The 26,997-nt window shown below is 42.4% G+C and overlaps 1 protein-coding gene across 2 annotated transcripts in view; it reads left to right on the top strand.

Annotated features, from left to right (window-relative positions):
* Window positions 1-26,997, top strand: part of SEMA5A (semaphorin 5A) — a 565,459-nt gene that overhangs the window by 446,788 nt on the left and 91,674 nt on the right. For both annotated transcript variants that reach the window (XM_025270715.3, XM_044932529.2), the window contains exons 12-13: window positions 738-945; window positions 21,692-21,809. In XM_025270715.3, coding sequence (XP_025126500.2) covers window positions 738-945; window positions 21,692-21,809 — 326 coding nt within the window. The remainder of the gene's footprint in view (window positions 1-737; window positions 946-21,691; window positions 21,810-26,997) is intronic.

Raw genomic sequence — 26,997 nt, forward strand, 5'->3', positions numbered from 1 at the left:
TCTAGATGCAGACACAGAGACGGAGATACTTTCAGGGCAGGAAGGAAGCAGAAGCCTCCTTTGCTGCCTGCATATCTGCAGCTGTCTGTCAGGTGGGGTCCACTGTGTTGAGCAGCAGAGTCAGCTCCTCTGTCTGACATCGAGAATCCAGCCCCTTTCACCTGGTGTTGTTCTCCATGGGATGGTGCAAAGCCGGCTGCTTTGGACCACAGTAAGCTCTGATGTGGGCTTCCCTGGTGGCTCAGACAGTAAAGCATCTGTCTGCAGTGCAGGAGACCCGGGTTCAATCCTTGGGTTAGGAATATCCCCTGGAGAAGGGACTGACAACCCACTCCAGTACTCTTGCCTGGAAAATCCCATGGACGGAGGATCCTGGTGGGATACACTCCACGGGGTCGCAAAGAGTTGGACATGACTAAGCGACTTCACTTTCTTTTTTTCTTTCAAGCTCTGCCATGCTCTGGGTCTCCGGACCTGTGTGGGAACCAGGCAGCTGGTAGCCGAGTGGTCCTCATCCCGGTTTTATTTCGCTTGTGATGAGAGCTGACAAAATACTGGTGCCTGGCTCCATGTCCAGTGTGGCTCACTGAACACCTCCAGGGTGGGTCTCCTGGCATTTGTCCAAGCTCCTCAGATGGCCCTATGTGCAGCCCGCCTGGAGAAGCCTGGTGGCTTAGCTGGTGAGTGACGGTGAGACCGCTGACCTCACTTTTCTGCTTTCCCTGTTGCCTCCGCAGATTATGGCACCATTAAGAAAGTGCGGGCGCCCCTGACCCAGACCTCCGGCGGCTGTGTGCTGGAAGAGATGGAGCTCTTCCCTGAGAGGCGACCCGAGCCTGTCAGGAGCCTGCGGATCCTGCACAGCCAGAGCGTCCTGTTTGCGGGCCTGCGAGAGCATGTGGCCAAGATCCCGCTGAAGAGGTGCCAGTTCTACCGCTCACGCAGGTAGGGCAGCCCCGGGAAGGGGGGTCCATCCCACGTGCTGGTGCCCCTTGTAGACACCCCGCCCAGGGAGAGGGTTCAGGAGCCCCGAGGACGGATGGGGACCAGAGAATCTTTGTGCGTCCTGCATCCCAGGATGCAGACTTCTGATACACACCAGCTTGCTATGCCAACCATAATACATCAGCATCCCTGGAAGAAGAACCCCTGTATGACATCTGTAAGCAGATGTTAGGATTGAAGTGAATTGTTCAGTGAGTTTGGAGAAGGAAATGGCAACCCACTCCAGTAGTCTTGCGTGGAGAATCCTGTGGAGAGAGGAGCCTGGTGGGCTGCAGTCCAAAGGGTCACAGAGTCAGACATGACTGAAATGACTGAGCACGCCTGCAGCACTGAGTGATAATGCTGATATTTGGTCTTCCTGAATTAATCTGGCACAAGTTAGAGATATATATATATATTGACCTGGTCACTAAAGCATTTTAAACCTCTCTTTCTTGTCTATGTGTGTTTTGTGTTCAGTTGCTTCCTTGTCTCCGACTCTTTGCAACCCCATGGACTGTAGCCCACCAGTCTCCTCTGTCCCTTGGGAATACTGGAGTGGGTTGCCATTCTCTCCTATAGGGGATCTTCCTGACTCAGGGATCAAAACCCACATCTCCCATGGCTCCTATATTGGCAGGTGGATTCTTTACCACTGAGCCACCTAGCAAGCCCTCCTTTCTTATCTAACACATACTAATTGCTGTAGAATCTAACTGAATAATATATATTGTGCAAGATTTAAAGCAATCTGCAAAGTAAGTATTCTTACATAGAAAAAGATTCTTATATTTAATGAAAATCATGACAATATTGCTTTATAGATGGTTTTAGACAGCACAGTATATAATAAAATTCCTCTTTTGGTATCAGAGTGTTGAGAAACAAATAACATTAGGGCCCTCCCAACTAATAACAATGCTCTTGTGATTGCTGAAAACAAATAGTGATATTGATTAACGACTATCTTTTATGTAACAGCTTTTCCCTAAATGTAACGAATGGCTGTTTGTAGTTTGTTTTGCTTTGTGTTTCCCACAGCGCTAGCCCACGGCAGAAATTGTTCTGGCCCAGTTCTTGATGGCTCAGTGGTTGACCGGGAAGACTGGGGTCTTGCCAATGGGAGTGTCACAAGTTCAATGAACCTAAAGGTCACCAGTCTTCCAGCTCCAGGCCAGGAAGCTCTGGGGATGTGACATAGGACATCACACAAGAAGTCAGACCTGAGCCAAACACAGGTGTTCCTGGTGCCATAATGGATGTTAGCGCCTTGCAAAAAGTTTTAGCTGCTCAGTTGTGTCCGACTCTTTGTGACTAATGGACTGTAGCCCTCCAGGCTCCTCTGTCCATAGAATTCTTAGGCAAGAATACCGGAGTGAGTTGCCATTTCCTTCTGCAGGGGATCTTCCCAACCCAGGGGTCTAACCCAGGTCTCCTGCGTTGCAGGCAGAGCAGGAGGCAATTCCCCTTTTCTCTGGTGCTCTGCTAGCTCAGCAACGTGTAGATGCAGCTTAGGCAACTAGATCCTGAATCAGGTCAAGCAAGGCAGGCATCATCTGCACGCCTCTCATCTCCTAGGCAACCGCACTTGCAGCTCAGTCATGAATCCACAGGCACCAGCGGCCTCCAGGCACAGCTGCCCAGGAGGAGCTGACAGTCTCCCCTCTTCCTTTCAGGAGAATAAGCCCCTTGTCTGTCTGTATCAGGCTTCTGGGAGGACAGGATTTTACAGTTCTATCCAGAGCTGAATCTGCCTGCTGTTTTCTTGTCCACTTGCTCAGGGAAAAGCAGTGAGAGATGATATTTATTGTAAACTGATAGACTGTGATCCTCTGTGTACTCACACCAAACTGGGTTAGTTTGTATTTGACCCTTAAATGCTCCATTTGAGGAAAGAAAATCTAAAGATTTCAACCCAAGAGTTTCTCTGAATTTCTTCCAAAGTTTTTCTGTCATCTTCCTCTCATAGAAAGACAAGAAATCCTCTCTTAACATTCCTGGGAGAAAAAAAGAATCAATTTTTAAGGAACTGATAGCTACATGACCAGACTTTTATAAATTATGGAGAAAAATAGTGTGTTTTTTCTAGACAAAAGCAATTTTAATTTTCAAGAAATATGCCTAAAGAAACGCGCTGTAGAGGAATAGGATAATAATTGTTAAATATACTATATTTTTCTTTTTAAAATAAATTTATTTATTTTTAACTGAAGGAGAATTGCTTTGCAGTATTGTGTTGGTTATGGCCAAACATCAACATGAATCAGCCATAGTTATACCTATGTCCCCTCACTCTTATTTTTTTCTTTTTTTTAATTTTTATTTTACATTGGACAATAATTTGTTGACAATGTTGTGTTAGTTTTAGGTGTACAACAAAGCAATTCAGCTATACATATATTTATTTTTTTCAAGTATTTTCCTATTTAGGTTATTACAGAATATTGAGCAGAGTTCCCTGTGCTATACAGTTTATCCTTGTTGGTTATCTATTTTAAAGATAGTAGTGTGTATATTGGAGAAGGCAATGGCACCCCACTCCAGTACTCATGCCTGGAAAATCCCACAGACAGAGGAGCCTGGTGGGCTGCAGTCCATGGGGTCATTAAGAGTCGGACACAACTGAGCGACTTCACTTTCACTTTTCCCTTTCATGCATTGGAGAAGGAAATAGCAACCCACTCCAGTGTTCTTGCCTGGAGAATCCCAGGGACAGGGGAGCCTGTTGGGCTGCCATCTATGGGGTCGCACAGAGTCGGACACAACTGAAGCGACTTAGCAGCAGCAGCAGCAGCAGCAGTGTGTATATGTCAGTCCCAAACTCCCAACTTATCCCCTCAACCACCTTTCCCCTTTGGTAACCACAAGTTTGTTTTCTAAGTCTGTGAATCTGTTTCTGTTTTGTAAAAAAGTTCACTTGTATAATTTTTGAATTCCATGTATAAGCAACACTATGTGACATTTTTCTTTTTCTGTCTGACGTTTCACTTAGTATGGTAATCTCTCCATCCATCTTGTTGTAAATGGCATTTCATTTGTGTTAATGTGAAAGTGAAAGTAAAAGTCGTGCAGTCGTGTCCAGCTCTTTGCGATCCCATGGACTGTAGCCAGCCAGGCTCCTCTGTCCATGGAATTCTCCAGCAGAAATATTGGAGTGGGTAGCCATTTCCTTCTCCAGGGGATCTTCCCAGGAGATCGAACCCAGGTCGCCCACATTGCAGGCAGATTCTTTACCATCTGAGCCACCATTTCATTTGTTTTAATGGTTGAGTGATATCCCATTTTATATATGTTCCACATGTTCTTTATCTATTTTTCTGTCAATGAACATTTAGATTACTTTTCTGACATTGCTATTGTAAACAGCGCTGCAATGAATATTTGCATGCATATTTTCGAGCCATGATTTTCTCTGGAAATATGCCCAGGAGTGGTGTTGCTGGACCATACAGAGCTCTATTTTTAGTTTTAAGAAAGCTCCATACTGTTTTCCACAGTGGCAGTACCAATTTACATTCCCATGTGCAGTTTAGGAGAATTCCCTTTTCTTCATACCTTTTCCAACATTTATTGTTTATAGACTTTTTGATGATGGTATTTCTGACTCATGTGAGGTGTTATTTTAGTTTTGATTTTTATTTCTCTCATAGTTAGCAGTGTTGAACATTTTTCATGTGCCTTTTGGCCATCTGTATGTCTTCTTTGGGTAAATATATATTTATGTCTTCTGCCCATTTTTTAATTGGGTTTTTTGTGTTTTCTTTATGTTGAGTTTCATGAGCTATTTGTAAATTTTGGAGATTAATCCTCTGTGGGTTACTTTGTTTGCAAACATTCTCTCCCATTCTGAGGGTTGTCTTTTCATTTTGTTTATGGTTTCCTTGGCTGTGCTAAAGCTTTTGAATTTCATTAGGTCCCATTTGTTTTAATTTTCCTTTTTATTTTCATTTTTGTAGGAGATGGATCAAAAAAGATATTGCTGCAATTTATGTCAGAGTGTTCTGCCTGTGTTTTCCCTCTAAGAATTTTATAGTATAGTCTTCCATTTAGATCTTTAATCTATTTTGAGTTAATTTTTGGGTATGGTATTAGAACAGGTGCCCCCACCTTTTTTGGCACCAGACACCAGTTTGGTGGGAGACGACTTCTCCGCAGATGAGAATGCAGATGGTGTCAGGGTAATTCAAGCCCACTACATTTATTGTGCGCTTATTTCTATGACTACACCTCAGATCATCAGGTATTAGATCTTGGAGGTTGAGTGCTCCTGTGTTAGACAATGTTCTAATTTCATTCTTTTACATGTAGCTGTCTGGTTTTCCTAGCACCACTTATTGAAGAGACTGTCTTTTCTCCATTGTATTGTCTTGCCGCCTTTGTTATAGATTAATTGCCCACAGGTGTGTGGGCTTATTTCCGGGCTTTCTGACTTGATCCATTGATCCATATGTACATTGTTTGTGCCAGTGCCATACGCTTTGGATGACCATAACTTTGTAGTATAGCCTGATGTCAGGGAGCCTGATTCCTGCAGCTCTGATTTTCTTCCTCAGAATTGCTTTGCTTATTTAGGGTTTTTTGTGTCTCTGTACAAATTTTTAAATATTTTGTTCTAGGTCTATAACAAATGCCATTGGTAATTTGATAGGGACTGCTTCCCAGGTGGCCCTAGTGGTGGAGAACCAGCCAGCCAATGCAGGAGACACAGGAGACAGGGGTTCAGTCCCTGGGTGGAGAAGATCCCCTGGAGGAGGACATGGCAATCTGCTCCAGTATCCTTGCCAGGAGAATCCCATGGACAGAGGAGCCTGGGCAGCTATAGCCCATAGGGACAAAGAGACATACAAGACTGCAGCAACTTAGCACACATTGAATCTGTAGATTGCCTTGGGTAGTATAGTCATTTTGACAATATTGACTCTTCCAATCTAAGAGCATGGTATATCTTTCCATCTGTTTGTGTTATGTTTGATTTCTTTCATCTTGTCTTATGGCTTTTGGAGTACAGGTTTTTGCCTCCTTTGGTAGGTTTATTCCTAGGCTAGGTCTTTTATCCTTTTTGATGTGAAGGTAAATGAGATTGTTTCTTTAATTTCTCTTTCTGATCTTTTATTGCAGGATACAAACTTAATACACAGAAATCTATTGCATTTTTCTTTACACTAACAATATTAATTATGCTTTTTATAATAGAATAAGTAATTTTGTTATCAGAAAATCAATTTTATGAGTAAATTTTGAAGTGTTTAAGAGGAGAAATTGAGCTTAACTAAATTACTTATCTCCTTCAGAATCATACTCACATTGTTCATTTTGTTAATATCTGTTTCTCAGAGGCAAGGCAGTTTGATATCTGATGCAATGCTTAGAAATTATAACACCTGATACAATTTTCCAAGATTCTTCTATGTCTGCCACTATGCTGGATCTTATCCCCACTTTCCTTAATCACAGCACCCTGACAGTAAAGTCAAACAGCATCTCCAATTTTCAGATAAAGAAATGGTAGCTGGGATTTCTGGTGCCCTGCCCGAGGTCACATAGCTCTTACATTCGAAACCCAGGTTCGGAGCTGAACTCTCTTGCCCCCAAGGCCCAGACTTTATTTTTGGTTCTCTCTGCTCCTCCTGGTACAAAGAATATGTCATGCTCAGTCATTCGATTTCAGCAGGGATGGACCATTTGATGGCATTTTCCATGGAGTTGCTGAGAGCTAGAATTAGTACCAGGACAGGCTGAACTCAGTCTATTGACAAGTACCCCCAGCTTCTTCCCATTAGTCCTTTCTTTATTATGACTGCCACCAGGCTGGGTTAAGGAGACCAAAAGGAGGTTTTATACCTCTGGGCTACTGTAAAATGAGTCTTTATCCTCCAGCTGTTCTGGAGGTGACCCTGGACCCATGGGAGGCCAAAATAATGTGCACGCCCGTGCCATCCATGCTGTGCACACATTGTAACTTGGGGCCAAAGGCATGGTGTTTTTAACTTCCCATAACTGTTTTCCTCAGAAAGTTATTTTGAAAGAACAATATCTTAAAAATATATTTTGGTCAAGTTTGACCTCAAAAAAATGAGCAGAAAGATCTTGTTTTAATTTTAGTCTTGTTTTTTTTTTCCTGCACAACCCATTTAAGAAATAGCATGGAAAAATGATGCAAATAATAAAGCAGCTGATCAGAATGGGGGGTGACTTCTGAGGATGTAGAGTGGGAGAGAAAGGTTACTTTTCCTGTGTGCCCTTCATACTCCAAGACTTATTTACCGCACACATGTGTTAGTTTCATGAAATGAATCGTATTTGCTGAATTCTAAGGAACATGGGTGTTTAGGAAGAGCTGGATGTGGGTACAGCCTGTGAAGGGCTTCCCTGGTGGTGCTAGTGGTAAACAACCCGCCTGCCAGTGCAGGAAACTTAAGAGACGAGGGTTCAACCTGTGAGTCAGGAAGACCCCCTAGAGGAGGGTAAGGCAACCCACTCCAGTGTTCTTGCCTGGAGAATCCCACGGACAGAGGAGCCTGGTGGGCTATGGCCCGCTGGGTCTCAAAGAGTCAGACAGGACTGAAGCAACTTAGCAGGTATGCACAGCCTGTGAATGGAGTGTAGGTCAGACAGGACTGAAGCAACTTAGCACGTACGCACAGCCTGTGAAATGGAGCGTAGGTCAGACAGGACTGAAGCAACTTAGCAGGTGTGCACAGCCTGTGAATGGAGTGTAGGTAAGCTGGTGCCGTCCTCACATGAGGCTGGTGCACAGTCAGGGCTCCCAGCATGAAAGTGGTACAAGGTCTTCATAGGGATGCACAGGGTGAAGCAGCCAAGAATAGCCATTATCTTAATTCCTGCTGGTATAAATACCAAGGTAAAGTCATAACCAGCCACTTGGAAAAGAAGAGACTGGCCAAGGATTGATAGTGTTCTCATCTCCCTGCTTTAGGAAGAAAGGAATGACCACAGGACTCAGACTATAACCATCACACCCAGGAATCAAGCTGTTATCCCCCGCCTCCCACCTCCAAGGAAATTGTGTGACCTTCCAGTTAATTCAGGGGAATGAAACTCCCCAGGTCTAAAGAAAAGAAAGCCCAGGGAAGTGGGGGTGGTAGGGCTTTTGACTAAGACTTTAAAGTCATTTTAAGGACTGTGCATTAATTAGATCAGTGGGTTGGCAAATTTCCTCTGTGAAGAACCGGAGAGAAGATGTTTCAGGCTTCCCAGGCTGTAGGGTCTCTGTTGCCACTTCTCTACTCCATCCTTGCAGCATGGAAGCAGCCTCAGATCACAATGAGTGGGTGTGGTTGTATGTCAGCAAGGCACACAGATTCATCAGGCAGAGAAACAATTTACTTTTAGAGTCAGATAGTTCAGTATTTACATAGACAATGAAAGTAAGAACAGAAAATATATCAGCTACCCAAGTTCCTTAGGCTTCCCTGCTGTCTCAGCAGGTAAAAAAGCCACCTGCCAATGCGGGAGACATAGGAGATGTGGGTTCGATCCCTGAGTCAGGAAGACTCTCTGAAATAAAGGAAATGGCAACCCACTCTAGTATTCTTGCCTGGGAAATCCCATGGACAGAAGAGCCTGGTGGGCTATAGCTCATGGAGTCACAGAGTCGGACTCGACTTAGCAACTGAGCTGCCAGGCAACAGCAATCCAGGGCCCTTATCCCACAGATGACACCAAAACAAAACAACCCAGGGTCCTTATCTCACAGCTGATAACCCACAGAAGAACTTGGGCCCCACATGGCTGAGGAACTGGGTACGTGCTACAGTTTTATGCCTCCAACTGTACTCTAGTAGGGGTGAGAGTAGGGGGCAGAAACCCTTATGCCTCATTAGAACTCAGGAGGCAATGAGAAACTACCTCATGAAACCCTCCCTGGAGCACAGAGAGGTGGAAGGAAAGCAGCTTTGTAGCAGGCGCTCATAATCCTCCCATGTGCATGATTGGAAGTGTCCCAGGGCACTCCACCTAAGCTTAGGTCAGCTGTGGTTAAGCTTTGCCTGACATGGAGATGTGGCAGTCACCAGGATACTGGGGCCAAGAATCTGCCTCCCCTGTGTTTCATTGAGACTTCTGCGAGTAGGCTGGATTAGGACCGCAGGCTGTCATTTGCTGATTCCTGAATTAGATTATTGTCATATATGCCTTTCAAATGAACCAACATGCCTTGCATCATTATATATACTAACATTTAAAATTGGGTGTTAAATTACACCCATTAAGTATTAAATTACATAATTTAACTCTAAACCCAGTTAATATTTTCTACTCTTCAGACACTCATCAAGTTTTTATTTTTTATTTGACATCCACCACAATTATGAGCTAAGATAAACCTATTAGGCTGTAGAGTCAACATTTCACAGATGAGGAATTGGATTGGAATCAGAGAGAGATTGTACAAAGACTCATCAGTCACGGAACAGAAACTGGAATTCTGAGTATGGGCTGTCAGGGCAGTCTTCCTTCTGCCCTTAAGAACATGAACTCCAAAGGCTGGCACTGTCTTTCTAGGCTCCCTGTTGCCTTCAGCATGTGCCTGGCCAGAGACAGGCTCAGTAAATACTTATCAAATTAACAAATGGATACTCTGCCTCTCTCTTTTCTACTATTTTTCTTCATGACCTTAAAAAAAAAAAACAAAAAAACAAAAAACAAAAACAAAAAACCCTCAATTCTTGAGAAACTGTAAAGCTTTCTTCAAAGAAAAGTATGTATGCATGAATGATAAGCTGCTTCAGTTGTGTCTGACTCTGAGCCACCCTATGGACTGTAGTCCAGCAGCCTCTGCTATCCATGGAATTCTCCTGACCCAGGGGATCAAATCCACGTCTTACATCTCCTGCATTGTTAGACAGGTTCTTTACCACTAGCACCACCTGGAAAGTCCACAGAAAAGTGTAGTAGTAATGTAAAACATTACCCAAAGGACTGGAAGCCCTTAGTCCTTAGGTATTTGTTTTATTTTTGCCTTGTTATAAAAAAACTATTTGGAGAGAGAAGAAAAGCTGAGAACTGGAAGAACCACAGCCTATATATAACATAAGAGACATCTCTTTTAAATTTTGCTTATACAACTGGAGGGAAAGAGGAAACCATTAAGAAAAAACTTTAACTCCCTTTTTGAATGGATGTCTAGTTATTCCATTCAAATAACTACATTTCAAATTCTAGTTAGCCTGTAATTAAAAAAGCATTAACACCTCATGAAGACGATTAATATCAAAATTAAGTTACTGCAGGATGTATATTATTTGAAAGAAAAAGTTTTAAGAGGTGGAGTTAATAATTGGCACCTTTATTAATGAAATATTCTCTAAAAAAATCATTTGCCTGATGAGACAAGCACAGTAAATAGAGAGAAATTGCAGAATCCCCAAAAAGTCCCCTAGCAAGACAAACTTAACCACTCAGTTATGAATCATATAAACATCAAAAGGATGTTTTGACAAGTACCCATTTTACAAAATAAATATTCTCCCTTTATTTTATTTTTTTAAATTTAAATTTATTTATTTTAATTGGAGGCTAATTACTTTACAATATTGTATTGGTTTTGCAATACATCAACATGAATCCTCCATGGGTGTACACGTGCTCCCCATCCTGAACCCCCCTCCCACCTCCCTCCCCGTACCATCCCTCTGGGTCATCCCAGTGCACCAGCCCCAAGCATCCTGTATCCTGCATCGAACCTGGACTGGTGATTCGTTTCTTATATGATATACGTGTTTCAATGCCATTCTCCCAAATCATCCCACCCTCTCCCTCTCCCACAGAGTCCAAAAGACTGTTCTATACATCTGTGTCTCTTTTGCTGTCTCAAAAAACTTGCTGCTGTTCAGTTGCTAAGTTGTGTCCAACTCTTTGGGACCCCATGGACTGAAGCACGCCAGGCTTCCCTGTCCTTCACTGTCTCCTGGAGTTTGCTCAAGCTCATGTCCATCAAGTTGGTGATGCCACTCAACCATCTCGTCCTCTGTCATCCCCTTCTCCTCATGCCTTCCATCTTTCCCAGAGTCTTTTCCAATGAGTCAGCTCTTTGCATCAGGTGGCTAAAGGATTGGAGCTTCAGCTTCCACATCAGTGCTTCCAATGAATATTCAGGACGGATTTCCTTTAGAATTGACTGGTTTGATCTCCCTCCTGTCCAAGAGACTCTCAAGAGTCTTCTAAATCTCAGTGTCTTCAGCTTTTATTGGCACTGGCTCTGGTGTAGCCTCTACAGACTGTGGGATTTCCTTAGTTAATTCACTCATAGTATATTTATTGAACCTCGAGGGTACCAACCACCAAGCTAGGTTCTGTGTATATGATGACAGATGACACATCCTTACCCTGTCTTCCTGGGCTCAGAATCTAATAAGAAATTCTGACATAAATAAAATCTCCCAAATATCTCTTCTGGACTCAAACCAGAGGACCTTGGACTTACTTTAGACTTTATCCCAAAATTGATTTATCATTAAAGTCTGATCCTAGACTCCACTAGGACCTAATCTCCAAGCCTGCTGTTCCTTTCCAGTTATTTTTTAAGCTATGTCTGAATCACAACCAGTGCTCTAATCTTAAATTTCCAATAGTAAGGGAATTAATTACCAAGTTATGTATACTGAATTGGTGGAGTATTCCCTCAGTGGATTATTCTTAAATCATTAAATGGTGACTATGAAGACATGTATATGATACGATCTTAACCGAAAAAAATAAGCTGACATTATGTGTTTGCCGTCATTAACACTGTTTAGAAAATAGAAGGAAAAGTATATATGTCCACATGATATTTACAACTGTAAAATACATGCCAACATGCTGATTACAACCCTGTAAGAGTGCGTTGGAGGTGGGCTTGAACTGGAACACAGTGTCTTCCAGCAGAGTCATTAAGTCACACACCCAAGTCCTGGGAAGGGTGGATAAGGAACAGACAAAACATGCATAGAACATGAACATGGATGAATTAAACTAGTAAATTAAGAAATATGTCATACTACTCTTCAGTAGTATTCAGGGGAAATGGGGTTTATGTGAAGTAGGACGCTTACAATTTGGGAGGAATTCTCTATTCTAAAAGGAATTCTCTGTTCTAAGGAAAAGAATGTCAAATACTAACAAAAAAAAAAATTCTCGAGTTAATCACAGAATCTTAGAAGTCATAAAGTGAGGGAGTATGCATCAGTCTGCAGTAGGATCATGGTACATCCACCTTTGACAATGATGTAGACATATATTTGATCCAGGTAGAAAATGAAAGCAAAGAAAACATATGAGTGTCTTGCAGAGATGCTATGGGCTGCCCCCACAACCTTAGAATTATGAGTACACTTTTTTCCTTCTCTTATTTTGCCAAATGTGTTAAAGTTAATCATATTGTCATTACAATGGAGAATAAGTTTCTAAGAACAAGAAACTGCAAAGAATTTTCCACAAATCAAATCCGCTAGTACAAGTTCTTAGCTTTCCTTAGTCACCCAACAGTTTTGGGGTTTCACTCTCTGGTTGGTTTCCTAAATGACCATGTTACTGTCTTCCGAGTGGCAGTCTGGGTTCCAAATAGTCATTTTGGATACAGTTTTAAAATCAGTGTAATTACCAACCTTTTGTACCTCATTTGTGTTGAGAGGCACAACTAAAGGATTCACACTGCAAGGTTTCATTATTTACTGTCCACTCTACTGGCCTCCTGTTTTTGAGCTTGCAGATTGAAAGCTATGTAACGAACTCTATTCCACCACTCCTTCAAACTGGGGTGCTGGAGAAGACTTCTGAAAGTCCCTTGGACAGGAGGGAGATCAAACCAGTCAATTTTAAGGGAAATCAACCCTGAATATTCTTTGGAAGGACTGATGCTGAAGCTGAAGCTCCAGTATTTTGGTGTGAACAGCTGACTCATTGGAAAAGTCCCTGATGCTAGAAAAGATTGAGGGCAGAAGGAGAAGAGGGCATCAGAGGATGAGAAGGCTGGATGGCATCACTGATGTAATGGGCATGAACTTGGGCAAACTTCGGGAGAGGGTGAGGGAGAGGGAGGCCTGGCATGCTGCAGTCTATGGGGTCGCAAAGAGTCAGACATGACTGGGTGACTGAACAACAACAGTGCTCTATGGGAAAGTTTGGGCTGCAGAAAGCTTATAGGCAACACCGGATTTTTGCATCTGAGTTATTCTCAGCAGAAACACCTTGGCTTTTATTCCCTGAGTCCCCGTAAGATTGTATTTGTAGCCTGGTCCAATGAATTAGTGATTCTTAAGGAAATCATCATCCCTCTGTTAACACAAAGCAGCTCCCATATGGAAAGATCATGAGCTCTGGATGCAGGTGGATCTGGATAAGACTTTAGCTTAATGTGTGATTGTGAGCAAGTGACTCAGTGTGTTAAGTGTTAGTCGCTGAGTCATGTCTGACTCGTGTGACCCCATGGACTGTAGCCCACCAGCCTCCTCTGTCCATGGCATTCTCCAGGCAAGAATACAGGAATGGGTTGCTGTTCCCTTCTCTCAGGGATCTCCCCGATCCAAGGATCAAACTCAGGTCTTCTGCATTGCAGGCAGATTCTTTACCATCTTAGCCACCAGGAAAACAAAAAGACAGAGACCATATAATGGGTCTGACAAATAAAAAGAATTCAGTATGAGATGCTCCTCTTCTTTCCTGCCTGAGTATTATATTCAGTTCACCTAGGTCCTGAGGAGCCAGGGCTGCTGTTATACATGTGTTTTGCCTTCTTTGTCCAGATAAGCTTCACTTGCCTCTGGACCAGAGGGCACACTGAGCTGTCAGGAATTTGTTCTTGCACCTTTAAATGACTTCACATTGTCTGAGATGTAGGGGACCCAACAGGCTAGATTCTGCTCCTTGCATTCAGTTATTTACCTAGCTCTAGTCTGTTTGAGCAAAGGGATTTTCTACCACGACCACACTCTGTGTGTAGGTGAGTGATGTCAGCATGGTCCCATCCAATAGGCAGGTGCATCTGCCAGTGGAAATTCAGTAATCCCCTGTTTCAGGTGAGTGGGTACCTGTCTTTACAAGAGGGGCTGAGGTTCAGACACCGATGGAGGTGGACCGGTGCCACGTGTGACGAAGGTCAAGTGCTTATCTTTGGTGCTGTCACCAGGCCCTTCCCAGTGGTTGGGGAGGGTAACAGAGAATCCAGAGGCAACATGGGCACCATACTTGCCTCCACTATTCTGCTGAGATGGGTGGATGTCCTTCCTGGGATGGATTGTGCTAACACCTTGGCTCAAGCCTCATTCACTCAGTCATGGGCAAACTATTGAGTGAATTGTAAGAAGCCAACATAATATTTCCCTCCCTACTCTGGACTTACTTTCCTATAGGGTTTTGTGTAAAAATTAAAATATGTGACTTGACACTTTGTACATTCTTCAGGTGCTACTGTTGACCCTTTGACCTCTCCTATGTCCTCTGATTCTGCCCACTAAACCCTCATGTGCAGAAGGGTTTCTCTTGATTAGACGAGGGGGGCAAAAAGTAATTGTGTCTGCATTGGTTTCCTTGATTGGGCAGGCAGGAGAGGGGACTGGAACCTGTAGTTACCTCTTTTGTACAGAGTAGAGAGGATAGGATACCAAAGTGTAGACTTTTCCCTGAAAAAAGACTCCAGCGATGCTCTTCTTTTTCTCCTGGCGCAGGACGCAGCATTTTCCGGTCACTTGGAAATTCCGTCAACAGCCCTGAGCTGGGAAGGGCCCATGTTTGCCCTCTGGGCCCCTTTTGTCCCTAAATACAAAACTGGATAGCCCGCCTTCCCTGGAGAGCTTCACTTTCAAAGGGCAGAATGACCTTTCCAGAAAATCATTGTGTTTGGACAAGAGAAAAGTCCCCAATGACTGAGGTCCACCCAGAGGCCAAGATAAACAGCTCAGTAATCTATGTGGGAAAACTGGATAAAACGGGACTCTCTGTATCACATCAGAAACCAAAATTGATCACAATTGCTCAATTTCCAGGAAGCATTTTTGTTTTGCTTACTTCAGACACCCCCCACTTTTTTCACTATTTGTTTAAACTATTAATTTTCCCATAATGCCTCACTGCAAAATTTATATCAATCTAGCTCAGTTTTAAAACAAATTTTTCAGGAAAACCTGAGTGTTCTATCTCCCTACTAAGATTTTAACTAAAAACCATTTGCTTACTATTTCCAGCAGTGCAAATCAGTTATTTGAACTTGATGATAAAAGCAAATTGAAATGTGAAAAATCCTCATTTTATTTAATCAATGTAATTTAATGATAAGCCAATAATGAATAGTTTTTAATATATTGAATGTTAGTGACTAATTGAAATTCTAGTTCATTAACTTTCTCTACAAATCATAGCCTTCAGAATGCTATGCATCATGAGTGTGGACACATATTTTTATTGATAACTATGTCTTCTGTTTACCTGGCATGTGTCCTAACTTTAAAAAAAATGCTGTTTCAAATGTACTTGTATCTCAGTTCTTCTTGGGAATTATGAATTAATCTTCTAGTAGATGTCATATACATCCAATACACCACAGACAAATTCCTCATGCTTAAGCAAAGCACCATTTTAATTGCATCACTACGCTTATCTGGAATCTTGAGGAAACTTCAGCCCATCCAAGCTGCTTGGCTTACCTCCCTGATCATGCCATGGGCATGTAACTCCATGTTGTCCTTCCCAGGGCCATAATGACCAGGGATGTTCTTCTTACTCAGCTAATCCCCAGCTTCATTCAAAGGCCAACTTCCTGGAACTCATCTGGGCCACAGCTCTCTCTGACTCCAGTAGCTCCGGTTGTCTGGACTTCTTACTTAACAGTATCAACTCTGGTGTCAAGCAATGATCATGACCATGGTCTTCCTCCCTCACTGGACTGCAAGTTCATTCCTGGTTCTTGTGCCTTCAAACCACGGCACTGTGTGAGCATATGCAAGTAGTTAAAAAATCTTTATAATCGACCCAAATGTGTAGCTGAAATACCTAAAGGAACACATCCTGGTGTGACACATGCCCTTATTAAATAAAGACCCCAAGGTATTCACAGAGTTAGTATTTTTGGAATACAATGTTTTCAGACGCTCTCAAAAATCAACCGCATATATTAATTTGTAATTATGTTTAGAGGTTAAGGATGAAGGGCTTCCCAGGTGGCACCAGTGGTAAAGAATCCGCCTGCCAGTGCAAGAGAACAAGAGACACAGTTTCAATCCCTAGGTTAGGAAGATCCCCTGGAGTAGGCAATGGCAACCCAGTCCACTATTCTTGCCTAGAAAATTCTATGGACGGAGGAGTCTGCCAGGCTATATAGTTCATGGGGTTGCAAAGAGTTGGACACGACTGAGGATGCATGCATGCATTAAGTAGAACAGCTATGTACATCACATCTCAAAATACTTTGTTCTGTTTGGTTGCTTTTTTTTTTCTTAACTGCATGATGTAATTTAATCCTCAGAACAACCCAGTGAGGTGAGCATTATCATTCCAGTTTTATAGAAGAGGAAACAGGAGGAAAACAATATGCTCCAATTAGATTTACCAGTTGAGGAGTTTGTGGATGTCTTAGAATGCACTTTTCAGAAAGTGGAAGTGTTAGTTGCTCAGTTGTGTCCATCTCTTTAGGACCTAATAGATTATAAACCACCAGGCTCCTCTGTCCGTGGGATTCTCCAGGCAAAAGTGTTGGAGTGGGTATCATTTCCTCCTCCAGGGGGTCTTCCCAACCCGGGGATCCAACCTGGGTCTCCTGCATTGCAGGCAGTTTCTTTACCATCTGAGCCAGGAGGGAAGCCCTTCTTCAAAAAGGTTACTGTCTAATTGGAATGTCTCTATCTTATTTTTAGTAGTGTAATGCTTTTAATGCAGCTCAAAGTAAAAACAGATTCTGAAGTATATGGTGACTTAGTGATTAAGAATAAGGCACCTGAGATTGTCTTAGAAATTAAGGCACTATCATTCATGAACAGATAAATTATTCTCTCTCTCACTATCATCCTCATGATAATACAAATAAATAGTGATATTTGACATGTGATTGATTCTTGCGTAGAATTTGGGAAACACCTTAAAGATGCATGCAGCATTTACAAGGAAACCTAAGTCCTTAGGGAGGGAGGCTGGAGCGCTCAGCAGATTCTACACACCAAGCTTCTTCCAAAACCCAGCATCCATTTATTGGGTGTTTCTTTAGACCCTCAAGCTCTCTCCCAGCTGGTCTTGCTGCCTCATTCTGATCTCCCTGCCTCATTCTGATCTCCCTGCTAAAATGTTCTATTTTCCCTGAAAAGTATCATGTCAATCACTCTAGTCATCTTATTGGTCCCATCTTAAATGTCTCTCTCTGCATACTTCCTCATCCCCCCCCCTTTTTTTTTTTTTTTTTTTTTTTTACTTTGCAACTGGCTGCTGTTGTAGTTGTTTCAAGTTTATTTCCTTCACTGAGAGGTGAGTTCTCTGGTACACTGACTGTCTCTTTTGTTTGCCTGGCACACCCATCACTTTCAAGGTCAGTTCACAGCAGGTGCTAAGCATGTAATGAAGAAATGAATGATGGGAACACTTCTGATGTTCCATGTTTCATGAATAAATTTTGTTGATACAGCAAAAATTCTTAATATCAAAAATAAGTTGACATAATGGCAGTTAGTGTGATGGAAACAAGCCAGATGAAGTCATCGATACTTAATCTAATACACAAGAGGATGATATTCAGTATTTAGCACCAGCTTTCCAGAAATACAGTAGAAAGATTTTGATGAATATGCCTTTTTTTCCTATTACTTAACAAATAGCATAATTGTGAACTTTAAAAAGTAAAGGAAGAGGTTATATACATTTTAATTTAGATAAATTTCCTGTAAAAAGGAAAGTAGTTTATCCTTCTAGAATTAAGGCCTACCTCTAAAAATATAAATTTGCTCTAAAATACGATTTTCAATAAATGTGTTTTCAAATTAAATCTTGGATCTGACCAACATTTTTTTCTGAATTCATATACTTTCAGACGCCAGAGCAATAAGTCAGCTGAAAATAATCTAAAATTCTTAACAAAATAAGAAAAAAAATATTATTGAAAAGATTCATCACAGAAAGAAACACATTTTCATGGTGGAATAAAGAAAAGCCACTTCCACAGTGGCTGCATTAGTAGGGAGTCTGTGATTTTCGACACGACCTCCTTCAGAGACCCACCTTCCAAAAATAAGAAGTCATTACTAGTTTTCCTTAAGGTGTTATTTAGAATATTGGGGGAGATCATTAGAATGTTCCTTGTGGTATGAAATACTTAACTGTGAGGAAAACATGTTTATATATAAATGGTATTTTTAATGAATGGGCTCTTATGATTATAGAGAAGTTTTAGTGTTTTAAGTGTCATTTTAAGAAACTTCAAAACCATCAGTGGTATCAGAAGAAAGAGATGTTACTATAAGCTGCTTTTCGAATAAAGCAGCTTAACTATTCCTTGTAACCCTGTGGCATTGCTTCAGTTCTACCGGCAACTTTGCAAGGGGAAGTCTCAGGCAAAATTAGGGGCTTGGTGAAATTTTCTTCTTTTTGGAAGGTGAAGTTTGTCTCATGGTCATGTTGCTTTAATTAAAAAAAAAAAAAAAAAAGCATGAAATCAAATCCAGGCTTCTCAAATAATTCTCGAAGCCCTTTTTTCCCACCGATGGGAAAACAGGATCAAACACGTAGTAGATCCCGCCATGTGATGTACGCTGAGCATCCGGCAGGGATGTTTCAGTTGGAGTAGGCGCTAGTCCTGCCTGACCCAGTCAGCACACTGGGATCAGAGAAGGTGAAACTTAAGAACAAGATGGCAAGCAGCCAACCAGGCTTTCCCAAGTAAGGTACCTCTTAAGCTGCAGGCAATCAAATAACTTTCTTGCCTTGCTTCTCAACTCAAAGTGTTGGTCGTTCAGTTGTGTCCTACTCTTTGCAACCCCATGGACTGTAACCTGCCAGGGTCCTCTGTCCATGCAATTCTCCCATCAAGAAGACTGGAGTGGGCAGCCATTCCCTTCTCCAGGGGATCTTTCTGACCCAGGGAGCAAAACCAGGTCTCCAGCCTTGTAGGCAGATTCTTTTCCTCTGAGCCACCAGGGAATCTTCCCTATAAAAACTGCTTCTTAGCTCCTTTGCTCAAAGAAACTCTTGAATGGTTTAATTTTGTTGCTGCTGCTGTTCAGTCACTCAGTTGTGTCCTGCTGTTTGTAACCCATGGACTGTAGCCCACCAGGCTCCTCTGTGCATGGAATTTCCCAGGCAAGAATACTTGAATGGGTTGCCATTTCCTGTTCTAGGGAATCTTCCCAACCCAGAGATTGAACCTGTGTCTCCTCCACAGGCAGGCATGTTGTTTACCACTGAGCCACCAGGGAAGTCCCCCCAACAGTTTAATAGGCCTCAGTTTATCTTTTAACAGCTACAGGGCACTTATCAAAAAGTCCCAGTGAGGTTATGGGGAAGGTAACTGTTTGACACTCCTTTCCACCCCAGCCTGGTCCTGCAGTGAGAACCACCAGTTTTAACCCTTTGAACTTTGGCTGGTTAATAAGCAGTAACTACATAGTAACTTAACCAGCCATATTTTCCTCTATTGCTTGATTTATTGCCTTTGGATTATCATCCCCAACTGTGGAACTTGGACTTCTCCTTTGTCTTTGTCTCCATTCTATTCTTTGATTATTTTTTCCCTTTTAAAATGAGACTAAGTGGAGTAGCTAATGGGGGTAGTGTATTTAAAGCTTTTATGAGGTTTAAATGAGGAGATAGAGGTCAAGTTCCTAGAACAGCACTCTATTCAAGGTTATCATATTTGATTTGTTAATAAGGGGTTTTTAATATCATTAATATTAATGGCATTATTATTTAGACTACCTCCCTGGCCCCATGTTTGATGATTAAGTAAGAATTTGTAGCCCTGCTCTCAGTGAACTGGTAGCTCTATAGCATCTTCAGTCTCTTATTGTTGTTGCTCAGTTGCTATGTTGTGCTCAACTCTTTGAGACGCCATGGACTACAGCATGCTGGACTTCCCTGTCCTTCACCATCTCCTGGAGCTTACTCAAACTCATGTCCATTAAGTCAGTGATGTCATCTAACCATCTCATCCTCTGTCATCCCCTTCTCCTCCTGCCTTCAATCTGTCCCAGCATCAGGGTCTTTTCTAATGAGTTGGCTCTTTGCATCAGGTGGCCAAAGTGTTGGAGGTGGCCATACTCTCTTGTGAGCTCTGTCCTAACTTGGTAGACCTTGTCACTCCCAGGCTGTATTTGCTGCCTTTGCTCACTACCGTGTCCTGCGTCCCTGACCTCCTGGCTCTTAAGAGAAAGTGTCCAATGGGCTGCTTGTCTGTGGGAGCATCTTCTGTACCATTCTGGCCCTCTCACTGTCCTCTGTCTGCTTCCTCCCTCCCCACATCTCCTGGATTTTTTAATTTTTATTTTTGGCCACATCCCATGGCTTGTAGGATCTTAGTTCCCCTGCCAGGACCAAATCTGTGCCTCCTGTTCTGGAAGCACAGAACCCTAACCAATGGGCTTCCAGGGAATTCCCAGCCTTCTATTGTATCTGTTGCTGTTGTTGTTGGCCAGAAATCTTTATCTAATCATTCCCATGTTGTATATGAACTCTTTCATTGAGACAGAGTTAGAATAAAGTATCTACCGTCTACAGTATTTATGATACAGTATATTGATTATTATAGACAGGGCTATACTAAACCACTATTAAATGGAAAATTTTAATACATTTTTAAAGTCTGCTACTCAAAAGGAAGACTTATTTATTTTATTATATTTGAACCAGTCGTGTTACAGGTTTGGGTGTGTATTTGTTTGTCCTTGGGCAAATTTTAGAAATTTTCAGTGTCTCTTTTTTCTCATCAGTAAAGTTGAAATAATAACACCTTCCTCATTAGAAGGCTTCCCTGGTGGCTCAGAGGTTAAAGCATCTGCCTGCAGTGTGGGAGACCTGGATTAATCCCTGGGTCGGGAAGATCCCCTGGAGAAGGAAATGGCAACCCACTCCAGTATTCTTGCCTGGAGAATCCCATGGATGGAGGAGCCTGGTAGGCTGCAGTCCATGGGGTCACAAAGAGTTGGACACGACTGAACGACTTCACTTTCACTTCCTCATTAGGGTTGTTTAAATGGTTAAATTATGTAATAATCACAGTCTGTTTAACCAATAATATCTATCATTAAGTGGGTGAGGATGATGTAGTAATGATGATGGTGGTGGTAGTGATAATGATTATGATGATAAATAAAGCGAAAATATTAATACCTTCCTATAAAAGCTGTTAGTGTATCAATGATGTAATAATTTTACTTATCACAAATAATGCCTATTATTCATGGGATGATGTTGGTTGTGGTGGCGGTGGAGGTGGTAACTAGTATTCTTGAGCAAAAGTCTGACTTTAGATCATTCATAACACCTAAAGTCACCATGTTAGCACCAATAGTCATTTTCTATATCTTAGAAAAAAATAGACATTTCAACTAAAATTAATTTGTTTAATTTTAATTAGATACTTACTGGTGTATGCAGTTAGCTATGTTCTCTAACGTGCAGACGGAAGCTTTTGTTTCACATAACTGGCTCCTACATCAAGTCCTAAGGGTCAACTCTTAGCTTACCTCTTTTGTTCTAGATTAACCTGCCTTTCTGATGACCCTTTGGTGTATGTTTTCAGTGCCTGCATTGGGGCCCAGGATCCGTACTGTGGCTGGGACGTGGTGATGAAGAAATGCACGAGCCTGGAGGAGAGCCTGAGCATGACGCAGTGGGAGCAGAGCATTGCCTCCTGTCCTGTGAGTGTCCGGGTCCCCAGCTCTGGAAGCACCATCCCCGGGACACCAGCCGTCCTAACCCACGGTCCTAACCCGTGGTCCTAACCTAGCCTTCTGTGGCATCCATTCCTTTTCCTATGAGAACCTTCCTCATAAATCTGGTCTGTGCTTTCTTAACTCATTCAGCTCTTCCTGCACCAAGCCACACAGGATGCTGCCATCAATTGCTGTCTGTTTTGAAAAGAAATATCTTAAGAGAAGGGGCTTCACTGGTGGCTCAAGAATCTGCCTGCCAGCACTATTTACAATAGCTAGGACATGGAAGCAACCTAGATGTCCATCAACAGATGAATGGATAAAGAAGCTGTGGTACATATATATCATGGAATATTACTCAGCCATAAAAAGGAATGCATTTGAGGCCCGTTCTAATGAGGTGAATGAACCTAGAGCCTATTATACAGAGTGAAGCAAGGCAAAAAGAGACAAACAATTATCATATATTAACACATACATAAGAAATCTAGAGGACTTCCCTGTAGCTCAAATGGTTAAGAATCTGTCTGCAATGCAAGAGACCTGGCTTCAATCTCTGCATCGGGAAGACCTTCTAGAGAAGGGAATGGCAAATCTCTCCAGTATTCTTGCCTGGTGAATCCCATAGACAGAGGAGCTTGGTGAGCTACAGTCCATGGGGTACAAAGAGTCAGACACGACTGAGTGAATAACACTACTCTTATGGAATCTAAAAGATGGTACTGATGAACCTTTTTGCAGGGAAGCAGTGGAAATGCAGTCCTAGGGAACAGACTTGTGGACACAGTCAGGGGAAGGAGAGGGTGGAGCGAGCTGACAGAATAGCATGGAAACATACACATTTCCATATGGAAAATCGTTAGCCAGTGGGAATTTGCTGTACGACTCAGGGAGCCCAAACTCGGTGCTCTGTGACAACCTAGAGGGGTGGGATGGGCTGGGAGGTGGGAGGGAGGTTCAAGAGGGAGGGGACATCTGTATACCTGTGGCTGATTCATGGGGATGTGTGGCAGAAACCAACACAACATTGTAAAGCAATTATCCTCCAATTAAATATACATAAATTTCAGGAAAAAAAAAAGAGAGAGAGAGAGAGAAAAGAATCCACCTGCTAATGCAGGAGACATAGGAGATGAGAGTCTGATCCCTGGGTCAGGAAGAATCCCTGGAGCAGGAAAAGGCAACACACTCCAGTATTCTTGCCTGGAAAATCCCACGGACAGAGGAGACTGGTAGGCTACAGTCCATGGGATTGCAAAGAGTTGGACATGACTGAACACACACAGATACACGCATTATCTTAAGAGAAAATAGTGCTGGTTTGCAAGTGGGATGTAACATCTCTGTTACTTCTTGGATTTTTGTCTCCAGAGTTTGGTGTGTACTATTTTGCCCTTCAGGAGAAGGAAATGGCAACCCACTCCAGTATTCTTGCCTGGAGAATCCCGTGGGCAGAGGAGCCTGATGGGCTGCTGTCGATGGGGTCACACAGAATCAGTCATGACTGAAGCAACTTAGCATGCATGCATGCATTGGAGAAGGAAATGGCAAGCCACTCCAGTATTCTTGCTTGGAAAATCCCTGGTGGGCTGCCGTCTATGGGGTCGCACAGAGTTGGACACGATGGAAGCGACTTAACAGCAGCAGCAGCATTTTGCCCTTTGTAGCATTAATACTAATAAAATAGTATCTTCCACACCCATCCATATCTCCTGGGAGCTATAATTCCAGAAGCAGGGAAACAGAGCTTTTAAACACACTAAAGGATAATATTATGGAACCCAATGTGGCACAGTGTCTTCGCTACTGCTCAGGGTCAGGGAATTCCTGGGAGAAACAGCCTAAAGTGCATTCCCCCAGGGAACCCTGTGGAATGTGGAGAAACTCTGGTCTATTTACAGTCAGACTTGAATCCAAGAAAGCAGATTCCACTCTTGCCTTTGCCGTTATGTTTATCTGGGTCCTCACCTGCACAATCCGGCCTTTCTTCTCCTTTGTCTTCAGAGCCGTCAGTTAAATCATCCCAAGTTCTATTTTTCTGTCTTTGGAGAATATGAGCAACAGCTATTAACTTCAGCACGTTTAGGATTTACGTAAGTCCCTTGGCCATCACCTCACTGCCTGTGTGCGTTCTTATCAGCCCTGGCCTCACCCTGCAAGACAGGTGAGAAAGCAGGGACACCGTCCCTTATGCTAAATCCATGATGGTCCTTCTGTTCCAAACAGCCAGAGACATTGGAACAGTCTGTCCATTTCCTATCAAGGAAGCTGCTTTTTGCATTATCTAAGCCATGTGTCACAAAGGCTGTCCTTCAGTTTGTAAATGAGACAAGCAGGCAGAGTGACTGGAGGAAGGCTAAGGTGATTAAACCGGTGTCATTCCCCAACTGTTGGCACAAAGTGTAGGCTTTTCCCTCTAAAGGAGGGTGCCTCACCACATCCAGGCTCTCAGCAAAGCCATGAAGGGGGTGGGCTGAGCTGCCAGTCCTTTTTGTTCTTTAGCTCCGGATCTCTGAATTTAGGGGCCAACACATCTGCAGTGTCTTGTCTTTGAAACCGGTTCAAACATGCCACTGTCCGTGTGAAGTCCTTTCTTCTGTCTGAACCACACTGTACAAGCACAGGGGTATTCCCTTTAAATTCTTTGCAGCTAAAGAAAACACAGAGTGCTATGTGACATGTAGCTTTAAAAGTTCAGACATTCACTTTAGAAGAATCAGCACATCTTCTTGCAGAGGTTTGACCTTACTGTTTTAATGCTTAAAAGGGGGGCAGAAGGTAACAGCAGTTCTTCTTAAGCAATAAAGTCATTAGTCCAGGGCTCAAGGGTGTTTCAGTGGCTATCTGCAACATGCTTAATTACATAATGGGAAATACACACTCACCCACTTAGTTTTGTAACAAGTACACTTGTATGTTTCTATGGTCAGAAAATGAAGGTGACCGGATATTTAAGAAGCGACCGGAGGGTTATCACTAAAGTTGCTTCTTTCTGCTGAGATGACAGCTTCTGATACAAACTCAGGAAAGGTCAGGGGATGATGTGGACCTACCCTGGTTTCAGAGCTGCCCCTCCACCAACTCTTTTTGGAAAATGTGGCTGAGATGTGATCTCTGATTCACTGTCCCTAAAACACACTTAAGAAGGTTTTTTTTTTTTTTTCCCCCTGATTTGAGGTGATTTCATTACACACAACCATCTCTCCCATCTCATCCAATGTAATTGGTTATTTACCAAGATACACTTTTGATAAGAATATGCAAAGCATCCAACAACAGACAATAAATTGTATCACTTTGAACAAAGCTAAGGAAAGAAAAAGGTGTATTTTTCTGATTTATGTACGTTGCCAGGCAGAATTTGGGAAATCCTATATTACCCAACTCTTGTTTTAATTAATTATACATATCTTTCAAAAAATCTCTTAGAAAGAAATGAGCTAGATGAAATGATTAGCATTGATGTAGATCAGGATTAGAGAAGTATTTCTAAAAGCAATTAAAATGTAATTTATATTATTATTTTTAGTTTTTGACTGAAATGAAAGAAAAGTTTGACTTTATGGACCAGAGTAAAGACAGAGACCTATTTTCCACTCAAAGTTCCCTATTTAAAAATGTTTATGAATTTCTCTTATCCAGGAGATGGGACACTAGTTAATTGACATATTGATTAATGTTCTTTTTGCTTATATTATTGTAATGTAAGCATTTTACTCAGTATAAGAGATTTCAAATACTAAAGTTAGATCTAAATTTATATACCTAGAGTGATTCAAGTAATATATATGTCCTAACTTGCAGTGTTGCTTAACAAGGGTGAAAGTGAAAGTGTTAGTCACTCAGTTGTGTCTGAATCTTTACTACTGCATGGATTGCAGCCCTCCAGGTTCCTCTGTCCCTGGAATTCTCCAGGCAAGAATACTGGAGTGGGTAACCATTCCCTTCTCCAGGGGATCTTCCTGACCCAGGGATCAAACGAGTCTCCTGCATTGGCAGACAGATTCTTTAATCTGAGCTACCAAGGAAATCCACCTGGGCTTGATTTGTGTGTGAATGTCATCCACACTCTGTGTGGTGTGTACGGGCATGCTAAGTGACTTCAGTCGTGTCTGCCTCTTTGCGATCCTATGGACTATAGCCTGCCAGTGTCTTCTGTCCATGGGGTTCACCAAGCAAGAATACTGTCTGGACACGTGGTTATTAGCACACTATGTCATACAATGAGTCTCTTTTTCAAAATACATGCTGCAGTGATTAACAAAATAAAGTAGACCAAATAAGCACCTAAATGTATTAAAATAACAGATTCTTCCCTGGCTACTGTGTAATTAATATCTTGGAGTGAAAGGAGACGTTAGCAATGATTAAGCCTAGAGCTCTTTATTTAGACATCAGTACCGTAAACCACAGACTAAAAATTTTACACAGGATTCTGAAACTACATTGGGAAATAAATCTGGACTTAAGTCCAATACTTCTGATATTCTCCCTTTTCTGCAGATCAGTGCCATTCCCAGCTGGCAGCATCTCCCAAAGCAGTGGCTGATTGGTAGACTAAGTGATTGGTGACCCACTTGTCATCCACATGTTATGTTCAGATAGCCAGACAGGTATTACCGAAATCTACTGTGAAAGAAGGAAAAGGGAATTAAGGTTACGTAGGACTCTGTTTCTGAGAAAACACTGAAGTGTCCTTAAGGTTAGAGTTTGTTGTTATTCAGTCACTAAGTTGTCCTACTCTTTGCGATCCCATGGACTGCAGCACACTAGGCTTCCCTGTCCTTCTCTATCTCCTGGAGCTTCCTCAAACTCACGTTCATTGGGTCAGTGATGCCATCCACCCATCTCATCCTCTGCCACCCACTTCCCCTCCTGCCCTCAGTCTTTCCCAGCATCAGGTGGCCAAAGTATTGGAGCTTCAGCTTCAGCATCTGTCCTCAGTCCTTCCAAAGAATATTCAGGGTTGATTTCTTTTAGGATGTACTGGTTCGATCTCCTTGCAGCCCAAGGGAGGATCAAGAGTCTTCTCCAACATCACAGTTTGAAGTATGGTCAGAGTAGGAGTTGCATTTTTTTTTTTTATCCCGGTGGGAAAGTAGGTTACAGGGAACTTAGAAACGAGGATGTTTGCTCTCAGGAAATATCTGCCTTCGTCCCTTCACTCATTTGT

The sequence above is a fragment of the Bubalus bubalis genome, chromosome 19 (genome assembly GCF_019923935.1).
Source record: "Bubalus bubalis isolate 160015118507 breed Murrah chromosome 19, NDDB_SH_1, whole genome shotgun sequence".
In the NCBI taxonomy this organism is placed as follows: Eukaryota; Metazoa; Chordata; class Mammalia; order Artiodactyla; family Bovidae; genus Bubalus; species Bubalus bubalis.